The sequence below is a fragment of the Motacilla alba genome, chromosome 21 (genome assembly GCF_015832195.1).
Source record: "Motacilla alba alba isolate MOTALB_02 chromosome 21, Motacilla_alba_V1.0_pri, whole genome shotgun sequence".
Taxonomy (NCBI): Eukaryota; Metazoa; Chordata; class Aves; order Passeriformes; family Motacillidae; genus Motacilla; species Motacilla alba.
In genome coordinates this window covers 604,333-622,710 of record NC_052036.1, presented here as the reverse complement: position 1 = coordinate 622,710, position 18,378 = coordinate 604,333, and the positions used below count along the sequence as shown (strand labels likewise).

The 18,378-nt window shown below is 43.8% G+C and overlaps 1 protein-coding gene across 24 annotated transcripts in view; it reads left to right on the top strand.

The window, feature by feature from the left end:
* Positions 1 to 18,378, top strand: part of KIF1B (kinesin family member 1B) — a 76,729-nt gene continuing 58,351 nt past the window's right edge. For all 24 annotated transcript variants that reach the window (XM_038159823.1, XM_038159822.1, XM_038159810.1 and 21 more), the window contains exons 1-2: positions 1 to 140; positions 5,090 to 5,271. In XM_038159823.1, coding sequence (XP_038015751.1) covers positions 5,166 to 5,271 — 106 coding nt within the window. In that variant the 5' untranslated portion in view covers positions 1 to 140; positions 5,090 to 5,165. The remainder of the gene's footprint in view (positions 141 to 5,089; positions 5,272 to 18,378) is intronic.

Here is an 18,378-nt window from a genome sequence, read left to right as displayed (position 1 = left end):
TTCCCGCTCCGCTCCCGGCAGCGGGGGGGTCTCCAGGCCTCGGTGGAGGCGGCGATGGGGATGGCCGGGTTTTTGTCGCTGCGCTGCCCCGCCGGCTGCTGACGCCGCACCGCCCGCGTTCCGCGGACACCCCGCGCCAGGTGAGGGGGCTGCGCTGAGGGGGCTGAGCTGAGGGGGCTCCGCGCTGGCGGGGCCGGAGCGGGGCGGGGGTGGGGGGCTGATGCCGTAATGCGGAGGGGGAGGCGGCGATGCTGCCGTGCGCATCTGTGGGGCCCCGCCGAGGGCTGAGGCCGGCAGCGGGGGGGGATGGACGGACGGAGGGACGGATGGATGGATGGATGGACGGATGGAGGGACGGATGGATGGATGGATGCATAGCGCTGGATGCCCTGGAGCTGTCAGGGCAGCGGCGCAAGGGCGTGGGGCCCCGCTCGGCCTTGCCATCTGCCCGATGCCATCTCCTCGTCCCCCGGGACTCTTCCCTCCCTCCCTCCCTTCCCTTCCCTTTCTTCCTTCCTTTCCTCTCCCTCCTTCCTTTTTCCCCGGGCGGCCGCTCCCCGGCTTTCCCACCGGCCGGATGCCGTGCCGCGTTCCGCCGCCCTTCTCCCCCAGCGCCGGGATGGGGCGGGGGCGGCCGGCGCGGCTCCGGGCGGCGCTGCGGAGCGCGGGGGGGCTCCCGGGCGGGCCGGGCCCGGCTCGGCTCGGCTCGGCCCGGCTCGGGCAGCCATGTTGGCACGATGAGCCGGCAGTGCCCGTGCCCGTGCCCGGGCGGGGGGCGGCGGAGCGGGCCTGGCGCTCGGCCCCAGCGCCGCAATGGGGGCAGCGCCCGCGCTGCGGAGTCCGCCAGAAGCAGATGATGGATTTATGTCTGCTCTCCGGAATGTAAATACGGTCATACCGAATTCTGAATTCTAAGCGATATTTCTCTCCGCTTCCAGCGCCTTCTTAGCTCAGTCCTCTTTGCCGTTGCACAATCCGGTGTTGGTAAATAGCCATGTGTGCATGTGATCAGGTTTCAGTGCCTCGCCAAGTTCTGCAGCACTGTTCGATCTGGCATCTCCACCTGGTCCAGATATAGCAGAGCGTGTGTGTGAGTTCAGCTGAGGGATCACACTGTCAGCACTGCCCGAGCTTCATGCGGCTCCTAAAATTGGCTCTGCTGGGGCCCCTTGTTCAGATACGCCTGCTGCCCCAAACAGCTGTTTTGCCAACTTTCCGTGTGCTAATCTCTGTCCTTGTTTTATTTCTTTAGAGCTCTTGCACTGATTAAATTGCAAGCCATTTTTTTGTTTCAAAGTTAGCACATTCTGTGAAATGCAGCTAGGACACAGTTATCTGGTCTATGACTGGTTCTCTTAAATAAAAAGTGATTCTTCTTTATTTGTGGTATGTGGTGGGTTTGGGTGGTTTTTTTGGTTGAGTGCAGAGATATAGATTTTGAGCATTGTTTTGTAACCATTTCAAGTTTGTTGCAGACTTCTCTGCATGTATAAATAATAATTTGAATCTAAATCCCTGCTCTGCTTTTAACTTAAATAAATAGCAATGTGTTTGTATTTTGACATTGCATAAAAACTGGTTTGCCAAAACTTTCAGATACATCCAAGTATTCAAGTCTTAATGTTTATTCAGATATTTTTGTGAAAGCCCAGATCTAATTGAGCCTGTGAAGGGTGATTCATCAACACAATTGGGTTTGTCAGCTTGAATACCAGTAAACAGGCAAGATATTTAGATGATTTCTTTCAAAGATACCTTTTAATATTAAAATCTCACTGTAAGACTTACAGGGTGAGTGTCTTTAGTTTCAAATAGGTGTAAACTAGGATGTAGGATTTGCTTTTTGCTGATGAAGCTCACTAAACTACTCAAATGTCATCCACCACCTGTTTTGGAGCCGGTGGTAGATCACCTCAGAGACACACACGCAGTTCCCTTCTCGGTTCATGGCTGGGTTCAAGCAGACTGAACATCGAGAGAGACACAGCTAGCAGATTCCTTCCAAGACATTAGGGAGATGATTCACTCCAGCATGGATGGCAGCCTTCTAAGCCTGTAATGAACATTAAAAAAGTCGTCTTTTGAGAATATTGTTCTTCTAAATCTGTACCACTAACTGTATTGCATGTTTTGGATTTCTCTTTTCAAGTTATGTTTCCATTCTGCAGTCAGCATTTTGTACTGCTGGTAAATGTGAACCCTGAAAAACCAGCTGCAGTCTGGGTACCTTGGGGCTCATTTTGCCTTATGTTGCCGTTCTGTGTGACCTGGGCAGTGCTGCCTTGATAAATTGTTACAACCAGTTAAGAGAACTGGTAAGTTGAAAAACCCCTCGAAACCCCAACAGCTTAAATGTATGGAAAGCTTGGCAAAATATGTTGGTTTTGGTCAATTTTCTTACTAATTAAAATTAAATCTTGCATAGTGAATTGATATTCAAAACGTCTGAAATCCATGTGCAAATACAAGTAGGTGTTTTGCTTACTTCAGCTATGAAAAATAGCAGAGTTGAGAACAAAAGAGATTTTAAATTATACCACATTTAATTTTCCGTCAGCACAAAAGTTAGGGTTGGGAAAAATTGGTAACTGCAGAAGTCCAGCAGGTAAATTTTCATGTTGCAGCTGATTTGGTGATCTGTTCTTTGAGAATCTCTTCACTGTTGTGTTTCAAACAGGTCTGTCATTTAGCTAGTGCACATGGAGTCTCTGGAAATGGGATTTTCATGCTTTCGTATTGTGAATATGATGTTAATAGGTACTTGAGAATATATATATATATTCATATATATATATATAAAAGTAGATGATTCTTTCATCCCACTCTCTGTTTCTGCAGAAATTAATGCAGTGCTCTGAGAGGTGGTTTTATGAAAAAAATTCTTTGTGGGACTCCACAGTAAGAAGGGAAGAGAAGCCCCCTACATCTCATGAACAATATTGTAAGAACACATTGGACAAAGTCCATTGTGTCACTGTGAACTTGGCAGAAATGGGGGTTTGCAGCTGGCAGGGTATTGAACAGCGTTTCATGAACAGGGTGCCGCGTGGCCGTGCGCAGTGACGCTGCTGCTCCCAGCAGTGCTCAGGGTCACCTCATGAAGAGCCGGGGCCCTGTCGGGATTAGTCCTGGCCCTTGGCTGCGTGCAGGGGCCCTGCTAGGGAGGGGGCCCGAGACCCGCAGGGTGGATTCCGGGGGGGAAGTTGATAATGAAACTGTGTGTTTGATGCTTGGTTCCACACCAAAGCAGGCGCCTCTGAGCAAGAGGGAGAGAGGCAGTCACAGAACTCCCCGTGACATCGTGTGAATTCACTCCCAGTACTCTGCAGCTCTATTCTGTGTCCAGGATTTTAGTGAAGCTTTTTGAAATTCCATACTAACCCCGAGCTGGTGGTGTGGCTGTGTCATTAATCATTGTTCAACCAGTTTGCTCTACCAATGACGTTGAGATTCAGTTGGCTTGCTCCTAAAGACATTCTTCTAGTCTGATGAGATACCTCAGGTACCTGTGAAAATAAGGAATACTTTGAATTGCTTCTACTTGGGGGAGTAATTTAATTTCTGCCTTCATCATGTGATGGCATTAATGAAGTATTGCAGTTTTATTAAAGACTTCTTGTACTGTGGGAAAATGTGTCATAACTTGAATTAAGCATGTATAAGTACTTTTACCAGGGGTGGAACTTACTTTAGAGCCGAAATGCTTCTGCTTTAGACCTGCTAGTAATTTTTGTACTTCTGTGATCACAACCCTGAAATGAGCATTCACCAGGTACGTGGTGTGTTGATGGCCAGAGATGTCAGGATTCCTGGGTGCAGGGCTGAGCAGAGTTGAGTTCTGCCCAGGGTAAGTCAGGGTCCAGATAGAAATGCCTGCGTTGAGTCAGACAAGGATCAGTCCAGCTCTGAATCCTCTCTTCAGCAGTGGCTATAGCAGATATTTAGGATATAAGGATAAATCAAACATAAAGAATGTTTCCTCACTGCAGTCATCCAGGTTCTGTATGTCTGTGCCACGGAAGCTTTGCTAGCCAAGGGTAGGAGATTTTTAGTAGGACTTATTCTTTGAATCTTGTGGCTTTTTGAGGCTATTAGACTTCAGGACTGACAGTGTCCTGTGGCAGGAAGTTGGACTTCTCAGGAGTGCACCAACTGAAAACCTTTCTCTAATGGAAAAGGCTGGTGGACAGCAAAACAAACAAACCAATCTTTTGTAACCCTGCATTCCAACTCTGTCTCAGACATGCCTTGAAGTCTGGATAGTGGATGTCAGGGATTGTTCCCTGCAACAAAAGTGCGCCATCATTTAGGTGTAGTAGGATTTGAAGAAGTATTTTGATAATGGAGATGAATTTAATGGTGGACATTTGCCTGAATGTAGATAGTAACAGTTACCCTGAAGGCAACAATTCTTGATTCCTCCTCTTCTTACAGTGTGTCCTTTAATCAGTAGATACACAAGTAGTTGATGAGTTGTTATTTCCTTCCAGAAGAGGACTTTCCCAGGACTGCAAGGAGTTCTTTAAGGGTACACCCTTTTCTCTGGAGTCATATGTATTGAAAGTCAGGGTGCTGTGGCCCATGACACTTGGGTTAGTTTTAATACGATTGCTAAAGCATTGTGGCAGCAAGGGTTGGCAGTGTGAGAGCCTGGTATGGGCTGTGTGGGCATTGCCTCATGATGAAATTTAAGTAGCTGTGTCTTTACTGCTAAAATTATCTTTGTTAGGTTAAGCCTAGCACATGTTGTAACCAGATATTTATTTTGATATTGGCATCCTTACTTTCTGGAAGAAAACCAAGTATTGGTTTTCTTCCAGAAAAGAAATGTATGAAATTGTATGAAAACCAAATATTTGTACACTTTAAAAGAACTGCTTCAGGTGACAAACTTTTGACTAGGCAGACAGTGAACAGGTGCTGATAAGTGTATTTCCAGTTCTGGCTTTGAAGTGACACCTTTTGGGGGTGAGGGAGGGTGATCTGCAAAGCAGAAATCGCATTTATGAAGTAACTTTGAACCTTCCTAATTTTATCATTATCTTGAACACAATAGCTGTAAATAACTAAATGGTATTTTTCTCCTTAGAAAACACCAACAGGAAGGATAGCTTGAAAGGCTCTTGATCACTTTCCATTCCCCGAGTGTGCTGCCAGCAGCCAGGATGTCGGGGGCTTCCGTGAAGGTGGCTGTTCGGGTCCGGCCTTTCAACTCCCGAGAAACCAGCAAGGAGTCCAAATGTATCATCCAGATGCAAGGCAATTCAACCAGTAAGTGCATTTTAATCTTGTTTCTGTTCCCCAACTTGAATATTCGACTTAAATATTTTCTTCTGTCAGACTGAGAACTGTATACATTTTATCATCTAGAATTAATATTTAGTTATTCTGCTTTTCTGAGGCTGGCATTACAAACTAGATTATCTCTGAATGCGACTAGAACGTCTAAATCACAAGTATCTTGATTTTTATGGAATTGTTCATGGTGTTTGCTTCTGCTGATCTGAAAATTCTACAGAAGGACTGGAGTACCAAAATGAAAACCTCTTTGTGAACTTCAGTGTTTGGGAATATCATGTGGGTAGACAGATAGAGGGATACACTGCACACCACCACATGATAATTGTGGGGGTATAAGTCCTGCTTGGATCTGGTGCCTTAGTTCTTGGTGTGCTTATTCTGCAGTATGTGCTTTTGGTTAAGAGCATAATTTGGGTGGGAAAGCTGAGATGAAAGGGGTGTCAAGTTTTATGCTTTCCAGAGCAGATGTCTAAACAACAGCAAAATAACAGACTATGTAAAATCATCTTTTTTTCTAACCAATTAGAAGTTTTAAGCTTTCTATATAATTGTTGTGAGTGTAATTTGGAGAACACTGTTCTGTGGGAACCTGTGTGTGGGCACACCTGCTTTGGTTGTTTTTCATGCTTGAGGTCAAGGCAGTATTGACAGCATTTGAGGGAGTGTTGCTCCTCACCTGCAGACCAGCAGTTCTGCCCATGAACTGCTCTTCTTGGGGCAGTTTTTCATTGCTAGGTAATCAAGTAGAGCCATCTTGTCTGCAGCTGTAGAAAGCAACACTCCAGGAGCTCCGAGTTATTTCGCTGTCTGATTGCTTGAGTGTTTACTCATGCCTGTTAACACAAAGGAGGTTTCATAGAGGCCTCTCCCTTGTTTTTTAGCCAAGGTTGTACGTCAGCCTGCTTGTGCTTCTGCAATGGAATTTGAATCCTGGTTGTGGTTTAAATTATATAGTGTTTATGGTTTCTTTGGAAGAGAGGTGTCATAGGGAAGACAGTTCGGTTTTTAGTGCAGAAAGTTCTTATCTTTAGACCTCATGTACAATACTACCCAAAGAAGCTTTTTTGTGATTGGGTTTCAAAATTTCCATTTAAGTAAGGGGTGGGAGGGGTTTGAGGTCATCTCATGAGGAACAGGGGCTTGTATCTCATCGCTGGATCCCAGTGTAGAATGCAAGAGCTCTGGACTTCATTAGAGGACATTTGTTATGGAAATGCCATCAAGCTCTGGGCTCCAGCAGCACCTCTGGGAACCTCTGTGACAGCTTTTCTTGCTGCAGTCATCACAGCAGTAATTTTAGATGCTTCAGGTGTTTGATTGCAGGAGCCCGTGGAAGCACCTTGTTTGTGGCACAGCAGAGGGTGTGTCTGAGCTGGAGCTGTGGCCTGGCCAGACGCTGGTTCTGCTTCTGAGCGCTAGAGCTGCACCTCTGACATGTTTCCAAGAAACTGCATCAGCCTTCAAGAGGAGAAAAGTGCTTCAGATTTATCTAATTGGAAATGTCTTTGCAGAAATGACTTCTTTTGCTGAAGTGCTCTAATGTGCAGCCTTTCATTGGAATGCTGTGGCTCTGATCGAGCTGGGTGATGTGACAGATGGTTGGGTTTAAGTCATCGGGACATTACAGACTGTGGAAAGGAATCATCAGTTGCAATAGTTAAACATTGTTACATTCTGTGGGATATTTTCCCCCTGTGTTTCCCTCTTAGAGGAGAAATAGAAGAAAGCAATGGACAGAGAGTAGTTTGAACAGAAGAGGATTGTATAATAAAGGATATGAATAAGGCATTGTTTGGTGGGGAAAAAAAGCAGCAGAAATCTTCTCTCCAAAGAATCTTCCTAACCAAGTTGTCTGGCACACATACCTTCCAGCTGAAATTCTTCAGCTGGTATGCTTTTAGGCAACGTGTTAGATTTGGGGGGCATAACTGCTGCTCTGCCAAAGATTCTTTCATTTTCATGATGCTCAGTTTTTTGCAGCCCCACAGTTACATTATTGAACTCCTCATTATTAAGGTCTGAACTTGCTGACTAAAAGCTGAGCACATGAAGTGAAATTAGTGTATCTGAGACTCCTATCTGATGCAGCAATTTGAAAATAAAGGGGATTCAGTAGTAATTCTAGACTGAAGAGTTCCTGCTTCACACTTTAGCTGTGCCAGTGAAGTGATCAAGGTCTGGGTATCCTGCCTCTGAGAAGGTTATTTTTTCACTTGTGCGCTGATCAAGTTGGCAGGAGGCAAACCTGAGAGGAGGGTGATACCCTGAGTAGTGACTATTTTAAGCCTCCAAGGCAGTTAAAGTTCCCTTATCTTGGAATTAAAGCCTAATGGACTGTCGTGACACCGGATTGATGAGACAGAGTGAAGTCTGATAGCTGTAAGGGATTTTGACAGTTACTTGAGCCTTAATTCTGTATGTATTGATTGACCAGGCTATTCTGCAAATCCTTTGTGGGTCCTGTGTTTAAACTTTGTCCAAGTCTGAGTTTTGTAAATGTATTGGCAGAGACTCCTGCATTACAGTGAAACTGAGGCAGAGTGCTCAGGATCCTGTTAAGGAAAGCTGTATAAAGATACAGATAATAAAGTGTATGACAGGTGTACTTCATTTATAAATAATTTTAGATGAATGTGTGAAAAAGGAGTGGTTTTTGACGTACATAATGAAGTAGGTTCTTGAAGTCAGAATGCCACCAGGGTTGTTGCCTGACATGCTGCTTTTGTTGGACAGTTTTTGTGTGAATTTGGCTGTTTATGGCTTTGGGGATTGCCTGTCATTCACGTGGTGCTTGCCAGCGAAGCAAAACGTCCCTCTGGCTTAGAAAGCTTATGCTCAATTTTGTTCCACAGTTCTTTGCCTTAGAAGCAAAACAACATAATTTGCTTGTGCACTCCTACAGAATTTACTTGTTATCCTATCTAGCTTTAATGTCATTTCCTCCTAGGAGATCAAGACCTTTAACCAAGATCCATAGTAGGTCTGTTTTTATCATTTTTCCTGTTTAAAAATGACAATGCAGCTGAATGCAGTTCTAGGTATGTCTTAATCTCAGACAAAGAGAATTTGCACTAAGATCTTTAACCCGTAATGTTAAGGACACTTACTGGGAGTAACTGGGACTTGTGTTTTCCTTCTGGAAGGATGCAAAATACGGAAATTTTGAAATCAGTACTTGAAGATATTATTGTCTTTTTTTTTCTGTTCTACTATGATTCATGTTGCACTGCCATTGTCAGTCTTTGTCTTCAGTGCACGTTTCCCAAGTGAGGTTCTGCAGTTGAGCTGGAGTCACGTGTGGCTGCACTCAGGGCTGCAGCTGGGCAGGCCAGGCTGCTGGGATCATCTCTCTTTGCAGACGGGATCCATTGGAGTGATACTGCCAGAGGTTCTCAGTGGACACGGGGCAGGGGAGGAGAAGGTAATGGAGGAATCTTAGAGACAGACAAGGTAGAAGCTGTAAAATTGCACTATTTAAATTAACTTGGGAATGCAAAATAGCTTCCAAAGAACAGGCAATGTCACCATCAAACAGTAATTAAAAAACTCCATCAAAACAGTAACTCAGTGGGATTAATTTCAGAAAAGGCCTTCTTTTTAAATAATTATAACTTAGAAATCATCCTAAGAAACATAAACTTTGTTTTCAAAAGCACCTGCTAAGCTAGTGGACTCAGTTGGCTGAAAGGATGCTTCCATTTGGAGTTCTGTTCTGAAGAGTAAAGTCTTTAAATTACTGAATAGGTGGCTTATCATGGCCAAACTCCCAAGAGGCCTTTTGAAATTATTAATTAAAGTACAGATCACGGTTTCTGCATATCTTGATTGAATAGATTTTGTCTGTAATTCCTGCTTTTTCCAATTTTTTTTCAGAAAGGTTCACACCAATGCATCTTGCCCACAATGTATTAATTACTTATTCCTGTCCAGTTAATTTATGACTGTTTGTGTAGTGAGTGGGAAAAAGATTCTGCAGTGTAATCCACGAAAGCTGAGCTATAGATCTGAGAGTGTTTTGTGTGTCAGTAGTTCTTGTGCTCATTCTTGTACGGGCTTTTCAAACGTAACAAATATAAACAACGTTGGCAGCTGCTGCCTTGGGTTATTGAGCTGAAAAAAGAAGCTCTTCTGTGCCTAAAGACTCCCCAGCATTGTGCTTTTTCTGGTTTGGCTTTTGTTTGTTTGAGGGATTTTTTGTTTTGGTTTGGTTTTTTGGTTGGTTTGATTGTTTGTTTTGCTTTTTTTTTATTTTGTGGAAGTGATTTGATAGTCTGGCCTGTAAATGCATGTAAATAATGCATAAATAAAAACAAATGAAATTGAAGCAGAGATTCAAACTAGTAGCTACAAGACAGCATTTAGATACTAATCACTAGCAAAGAGCCCAGCAGGCTTATTCTTTTAAAAATCAAAATACACATGTGAAAAATGAAAGAAGGAAGTACGGATGTACCCTACTTGGAATGTGTCTGTTGCAATGAATTGGGCACTAGATGAGTGAAAATAGGGTTTAGCATCTAGTATGTGCAAGTGACAGAGCAAAGCCCAGTTCTCCAACTGCAGCTCATCTGTGATGATTGTGTGTCCTGGTTTGTCCTGAAGGGCACAGTGGAAAGGTGCACCTGCACAGCCCAGGTTATCCTGGGAGGGCTGAGTGCCCCTGGATCCTCCCGTCAGCACTGCAAGTTACCTGTGGGGATTTTAGCTCAGCACTAGTCTGTGTTTCAGTAATGCTGGCAGGTTCTTTGTGGCTGCTGAAGGTATTGGATGTTTAATAAAAATAGGCCTAGTGGAGTGGTCCCATCTGCCAGTAACAATAATCCCATCTGCTGCTGTGGACATATGGCTGTCAGCTTCTCATCCAGGCATCCCTGGCATCAGAAAACCTTGCTGAGACACTCTGGAGTTAATTTGTAGAGGTTGTAGGGGGAAAAAGTGTATTTCTTCTAATACTGTTTTGTTGTTTGGAGTTTTTTTCTCCCTAAGGTGTTTAAACCTCAGATGTAGACTTAAATGTTTAAATTAAAAAAAACCAAAAACCCTAATACAGAAGCATCTAATTTTAATTTCTCCTTTGTTTTGTTTTTTTCGTTCCTTTTTTTTTTGTCTTTTAAGGTGTGTGCTGCTTTATGCAGTTGTTCTGGGGCAAATTAAAAATGGGTGGGAAAGCAGGACTGAACTTCAAAGGCTTTTGATTTATTGCATGTTTGTCTAAATTAGAGGTACTTCAAATATAATACAAAAGTCAAAACTATTGGAAGGTTCATAGAGTAACCTAACCTCATCAATAATTCAGCCATCTCTTTTATTGATATACTTTTGACTCGCTATTTGTCTTATGAAAATAATAATTTTAGATATCTCAAAAAATGAGCATATTGCCTTTCTGATGCCTTGTGCCTGCCAAAAAGCATTGGTTCTTAGAGCATACAGCTTGGTTTTCTTGGGTTGTTTTGGTTTTTTTCTCCAAGTGTTTCTAGTGTTTTCTGCTGGTATCTTGCATGATGAGGTTGTCTTGGGCAAATAAACAGCACTGCAGGAATGTCACTTCACCCCTTCCCTGATTTTTCTGGTCGGTAAATCCTTGCTCGTGGTGCAAGCTAATTGAATGCTTGTCAGAATGATAATACTGCGCTGCATTCATGGTGGGTGTGTTATCAAAACAGGCTGTGCACGGCAGATAAATGGTGTCACATGGAGGATGCCTGAATGGTCTTGTGGTTGAGGTTTGAAAGACAAGTCAAAGAGGTCACAGTAGCAGAGGTTACCCAAACTGCTCTGGTGACTGTCCTCTTACCAATATGAGCGTTAGAGTTCTCTGTGGTTTGCAGCATTAGGAATTTCTGTGTCCGCAAGTCTGTCTTAGTCACTGTCTCTGAATGCCCTGCAGTATTGACAGCTCATATGGTTTGCTACAAGCCTGGAATATTTCTTTGGAGAAGAAATAAAAATGTGGATTTTTTAGGTGCTTGATTTTCCTTCTAAAGCCTTTCTCACGATTGAATAAAAATAGCTTGAAGTGTTAATTCTGCACTGTAAAAAAATTAAAAGATGACTTTGGGGAGCTGGGGGAAGAGGAACATTTAATGATCTTTAAATGCTAGAGATGCAAATGCTGGTTCTGGAGTGAGACTGTGGGATGATGACTAGGGTGTTCCATGATGCAGTTAGACTACATTATGTTATGAAGTAAGTATGGAACCATAGCAGGGAGGTATTACTAATAAACCCTGAGCAGTTTCTGTCAGTGGTGATTCTCCATGTGGAATGCTTCCCCTTCAGAATTAGTGCTCACTGACACAGAACTAGGCCTCCAGAGGCGATTCTTTTTATCAAATGCTTAAATAAACTGCCACTTCTTAGTATGCAAGAAGTAAAGAGAATGTAAATTGTTAATAGGAACTACTTTAAGAATTGGATATTGTCATTCACTACACAAATTCTTCCAGAGACATCCACTGTTAAGAGCTGACCAAACTGACCTAAGCAGTGGACTGAGGTCCTTAAGACGTGGCTCCCCAGGATTCCAGTGCTATGTGGTGCTCTCTTAGTGTGTTGCTGGCATGCATCTGAAGGTGAAAATGCTGTAGGAGAGGCCATTGGCTCTTGGCGATGTCAACTCAGAGAAGGCGAAGGGAGATACTGTTTTACCTGCCTTGAGGCAGAAAACATGAGCCCAGAATTCAGCTGGAGCACTGACCAGCCCCACGCCCAGAGCTGCCTCTGCACTCGGACGTTCCCAGGTAATCCACTGACAGTGCAAGTTTGGGAATGGCTCTGGGTCAGCTCTTCAGCCAGGGAGAACAGTCTGGTTCGGCTGGCTCCTGCCTGCTGCAGAGCCTGCTGCCGTGCTGTTCTCCAAGAACACCAGCTGGAGAGCTGTATTTATAGCTCCTGGATCTGTAAGAGCAGCTGAGGATGAGAGCGGCTTTCCAGCAGCTTCGGGGAGCGAGCGGTGGCCTTGCCCTGCTGCTGCCGAGCCTGACTCCCTCCCCCAGCCAACCTTTCTCCCAGTGCAGGGCTGAAATTCCACAGTGGGGAGAGAATCCGGTTGAATTCCAAATGAGCTGTTCTTAGCTTCTACTTGGTTTCCTTCCCTTTTAATGATTTGAAAAATGCAAACAATGCTTTGAAAAGCAAGCACTGCTTCATGAGCTGGAAGTGTCCATTTCCCTTCATTTATCTCTTATAATAACAGCCCTGAAAGTCTGTCTTATAAAAGCACTATGGCCATGGATCTGATTGCAGCGTATGCCTAGGAAAGAAGCCTGTATTAAACGTGTCTTTGTGGTGTTATTCACGTTCCTGCAAATAAAGAATGCCTGCTCCACCCTGCTCTCTGTAAGGAACATGTTCCCATTGTTGTCATTCTAGTCTACAGATGGTGCAGATATATTTTCCAGACCCATGTTTTTTAAGAGACTCTGTTTTTAATGTTGATTTGCTCTTGTGGAATCAATTCTGAAAGCCCCAGATTTTTTTCATTGGATAAATTGTTTATTCAAACTTAATAAAACTACTGCTTATATTGATCCAAATAGAGTTTGAAGAAGGCATAGAAATTATTTTGTATTTTTGTTCCAGAAGTTGCCCCTTCCAAAGTTCTGTCGAGACCAGAATGATTTTTGAAAATGTCTGCCTATTCCTTTACTAATGATTAAGGAGAGCAAAAGTGAAGACACTGCTTTTCTTGCTAGCTGTTACCTCTGAGTGGTGGCATTTGGTAGGAAAATGTGCTTGAGCTAGAATAATGCAGCCACAGGGAGAATTGTAGAGGCTGGTGTGAAGCCTCTCTTGGTGAGAAGAAATCTAATTTTATTTCAAATGTAGAAATTGAAGAGGTTTTGTGCCCTCAGCATCGCCTGTTCTGGCAGCAGCGTGGGCATGGCAGATGTTGACGACAAAGCAGGCTGTGTTGCACAGCTCTGGGAAGGTCGGTTTTTCCAGTTCCGTACTCCACTTTCATCATAATCGGGTTTCATTTCTGATCAGGAATCGTTTGTTTGCTTTTGAAAGCCCTCAGTGTGTCTGTCCCTTCACCCCCCTTGCTAGCACAGCCCGTGTCCCAGCTAATCCCAGGCTGAGGCGCAGGTTAATTCTGGCTGCTGGTGTTGATCTGGAGGGCAGGCTGCATTAGCCAGCTCCCTGCAGCACCCCCGGTGACCGATGCTGGCAGCGAGCCCTGCAAGGCGGCTCTGGGCTCTGGCACAGGCGGGGCCGGGCAGTCCTCTGGCTGCACTTTAAATGCAGGCAGGGCAAGGGAATAATTTCAGCTCTTGCCTCTTGAGTGCTCTGCACTGTGTCTCTCTGTTCCAAGAGCTTATTAGAAGGAATTGTGTGTGCTGGGCACCCCCAGTTACTGAACTGCAGATAATTTCTAATCTGACGAATTTGTGACATGCTGAGGAGCAGCACTGACTGGGATGAGAGCAGAGCAGGCTTGGACTGCAAATTCAGTGTCATAATCTGATACGAGTTTGGAGTGGTTAAGAAGCACTTCTAGTCATTCTTTGTGCCTGCAAAAATATTTATGTGACTGAGTAGATGGGAATGGAATGAGGGGGCTGATCTTGGCTAAGTTTCCGTGCTTTTGTGGGTTTTTTTTCTCCCCTTTGTAGGCTTCCCACTGTCTGTTTACTTGGTTAGTTTTAAAGGAGACTGGAAGTGTAAATCCAGAAATGAAGGCTCAAAGTAGGAGTGTGTGTGTGTGTTCAGAAAGGAGAGAGAAGACAGAATGCTGCTTCCAATTGAAAATGCCCTAGAAGATTTTAACTTATCATCAGCTCTTGGCTGTGCTCCACACTCTGGTTATAATTGTAAAACAAAATGCATATTTGACCTGTGCTTTTTGAGTTTCAGCTTCAGAAATGAAAACTGGATTATAAGGCAAAAAATTTGGACGTCCAAAATGACAATAGCAATGAAACATAATACATACTATGAAATATATGGGTACTAGTTCAACAGTGGTCTTTCAAGTATTGCTACAGTGTTTGCTAAAAAACTAGGGATGAATTTGAGCTCATAGACTTGAAAGGTTGAAAGTACATGTTATTTTTGTGCTAGCTGATAAAGCAGATGGTGGATGGTATATAAAATGTTAATTAAGGAACAAGTGGGATGGACTGTGGAAATAAAAATGCCAAAAGATGAAGTTGCCTGTTTAAGTAAGGATATGTTAAAATGCAAATGTTTTGTGGAGATTGGTGTGTTGCTGTTGGCAGAGCACATCTGAAAGTGGAATTCTTTCATTTATTGTGCTCCTGCTTTCTCCTTTTATTCCTCTGTACTGCTCCTACTACGTACCTGTCCTGTACAAGGATCAATCAGTATTTGGGTCTTATATAACACTCAAAAGAAAGAGATTATCTGGTGTGAAGAAATTTCTTTTAAAAGCGTATGTTTCCTTATCTTTTGGTCAGTGAGATTGAAAATGTTTGTAGTTACAGTTACCAAAAAGTCCACCAAACTTAAACAGCTAAGCAGCTACAAAGAATTGTTTAAATTGCTTGAGCTCCAGAGAATATGTGAATTACTCCTGCTTAGAGGGACTTGGGATGGTGTGAAGCAGCTCAGCTTGGCTCACTGTGCAGCTGTAAGGGGAGACTAAGCTTTTAAAATGCAGGCTGTGTCTCCCGGTGGGCATGGCAGTGGGTGCTAACTCAGCTGCTTCACGTGGGTGCTGCTCAGAGCTGCTCACACAGTGTACTTTTATTTATCTCACTTTATGACGTGTAATTACTTTATTGTGTACAAAGGTACAAAATGGATCTAAATAGTATTTGTTAAGGAGAAGCTTATTATTCAAAATTTCCAGAAATTCATTATTCAAATAAAGAGAAGTAATAATAAGGGCATTTATCTCTCTCAACCAAATCAGTGCTTTGTAGAAAATATTTTAATCCCATGAACATTCTCTTGCCTTTTTTTTGGCCTGCCATTCCAAAGGTAAATGGTGGGCATTGGCCCCCGCTGTGGTTGCTGCTTTGATCCCAGAAGAGGTTTCAGGCACTGCAGCAGAGAAATGTTACCCTCAGCTTGTTCCATCCTTCTCACCTCGGGGCTCCAGGTGTGACCTGTTTCAGCAGCAGCGGTGTGGCAGACAGTGGTTCAGTGAAATACCCCTCCCAGTGTCTCTTTGGTGCAGAAAGCTTAGCTTGTGGAAAGCTAGGAGATACCCCATGACCTAATAACTTGGCTCTGGGTGAAGCAAGGGGCCTGAAAGAGGGATTTGCTCAGAAACTGGCTAACTGCAGCACTCAGAGCTGCTCGGGTGCCATGCTGATGGTAATTATAGCTGCAGCACAAAGCAGCAGTGTCAGTTTGCAAACAGAAGAGTTAATTGCCACATTGGACCTTTGAAATAGCAGATAAACAAATTTATTCTGTAAGATAAAAAGACTATTAATGCTTTCCTGCTGTGATCGTCTGCCTTATTGCCTTTCTCATTTCCTGAGGCTCTGTAATTAAACCATTAGTGTGTGGACCGTGTGGTGAGGCTGCTGTGGGGAGAGGAGATAGATGACGACCTATTTCATGATTCACTGAGATAATTCATCTTGGCCTTGCATGGTTTCAAAACCAAACAAAGTAACTGAAAAGCTGTTAGTATTCTTGTGGGTATTGGAGACACTGAGAACAGTCCTCTTTCTGTTTTAATTGTATTTGTTTCTTTGGTCAGCAGAAAATACAGCAGGTTGAGAAACATAGTACACAAAATCAGTGTTGCCAACTCAGTCTAACTTCTGCATCCCCATTTCTTTTTTTTTCCCAATTTGGCACGTGAACTTTTAGAATAAAGCTTACCTGTACTATAAGAAGGCTTTTAATTTCTTCAGAAATATCCATTAGCTTGCTTTAAAAGTAGCTAGATTTCATGGGTTTTCCTGTCCCTCTGAAGATGATGCTTGGTGCAGTAGCTAACTTCAAGTGAGGTCAGTTATTTCCGTTTGAATTCCTGGTTTCTGAGCTGTCTCATCATCTTCCAGGTGTTTGAATCACATTGTTGCCTGCCTGATCACTGGTTTTAAACCTAGACTACATCAGGCATCACTAATGCTGGCAGCACCCACCTGGTGATCCATGCCCCAAGTGAAGAGGGTTTCAGTCCAGCTGAAATCTGTTGAGGTTGTAATCTTCTATTTTCTCATCCAGTCAACTCTTCTGGATTCGTTTGGAGACTGAGAATTGTGAGAATGGAGGATGTAGCCTGTGTGCAAGAAACAGAAATAGAGATGGATAGGCTTGAGGCTGAGTGCACAGGCTGTGTCTGGATCCCAGTGGCAAGGGGCAGCATGCAGAGCTCCTGGCAGCTGGGAGGCTTTCTCTGACCCTTTCCTGCTGCAGTGGAAGGTTTTGGCCAGGCAGCTGCATTCCCAACCTCTGACAGAGCTGCTGTCTTGCACATTAAACTCCTTTTCCTGATACACTTCTCAAGATATGCTTTGCAAAAGCATGCATCCTCAAAAGTGATTTTCAAAGCAGTGAGCTGGACATGGAAGTCAGTGTGAAGGGCTGAGGAAAGTCTGCCTAAGAAAATACCAATAATAATAACAACAGTGGTTTAAAAAGAGAAAAAATTAAACTGAATGGAATGACTTGCATAAATCACAGAGCCTGAACTCTACTTTTGTCCAATGTGATGGATCAAATTTGGACTGGAAGCAAGAAAGGGGACCTAATGGCAAGTTTGTAGTGCGTTTTCAGACACTAAAGTGGAGATTCTATTATTTGTACTGCTTTTTTGGGTGGGGACTTCCAGATACAAGGCATCATGTCTCCCTTACCTTTTGGAGCTTTGGTGTAAAATTTTTAAATGAGAAAATGTTGAGTTGTAGCAAGGTGGAATGCCCTGCAAGGAGAGAACTAATTACACTTTGGGGCAGGGAGTTGTCTTTGGGGTTTGTTTTTTTGGGGCAGGGAGTTGTCTTTGGGGTTTGTTTTTTTGGGGCAGGGAGTTGTCTGTGGGGTTTGTTTTTTGGGGCAGGGAGTTGTCTGTGGGGTTTGTTTTTTGGGGCAGGGAGTTGTCTGTGGGGTTTGTTTTTCGTTCTCTTAGCGCTGGTGGAACAGTGGGAGTGGAGCTGTACTGCTGCTCGGGCAGAGCAGTGGAGGGAGGCTAGAGCCATGGATGATTGCTTAGGTTACAGTTTGTTCTGTGTTGATGCCCGCGTTGCTATCCAAAGCCACAGGCATTTCTGGCAATTTGATACTGTGCTGGTGCATATAATTCATTGGCTTTGCATGTCTGTCAGGTTTTTTAAGGCAAGAATGTCAGCACAAGGTGCATCCAAGTGAAATGGAGTTGGCCAGGAGAAACAGAGTAGCAACTGTTGCTATTTGCAATCCGGAGAGTGATCTTCTCTCCACACTCATTTTGGACAACAGCCCTGCTCAGGAACACAGCATCTGGTAGAGGAATGATTTGATTTTAATGGGGATCCTGTAACCACATTTTCAGAGATTCCAGTGAAGCAAGATGCTGTTTGTTCATGTTCGTGTTTGACATGTCTCACCTACATGAGCTGTAGGTGATACAATTTTTGTTCATCACAGAAGGAAAGGGAGAAGCCCCAGTCTCCCAAAGCATAAACTAACTGGAAGGATATGTGAGAAATAAGCATCTTCTTTCTAGGATGTCTGGTATCAGGATGTAAATCATCCCCAGGAAGACTGCTGACACCTTTGTGTGGCTTATTTCCTTGTGGATTTTATTTGCACACATCACAGTTAGTGGTTCACTCCCAGGGGCAAATTGCAGCTTCAGGTGCAGGGGCAGATGTGTAAATCCAGGGTGGTTTATCTAATACCCTCAGGACTATGCTTTTTTGTGGTCCTCCTCACAGTGATGGTGTTGAAAACAGCTGCTGGAAATAACAGATTTAAGTATTTCCACCACTGTAGTATCAAAAAGAGGGAAGCAGTAGAGATTCACTTCTGCAGCAAGGGCTGTGCTTATAAATGACCCTCCTTGGAACACAGAATCTACAGGCATTGTGTGTGCCCCTGCAGTGACAGCTGGATCCATTGTGTATTGCTCCCCTGCAGGCAAAGGTTATACCCAGCAGCTTTGTGGCTGGG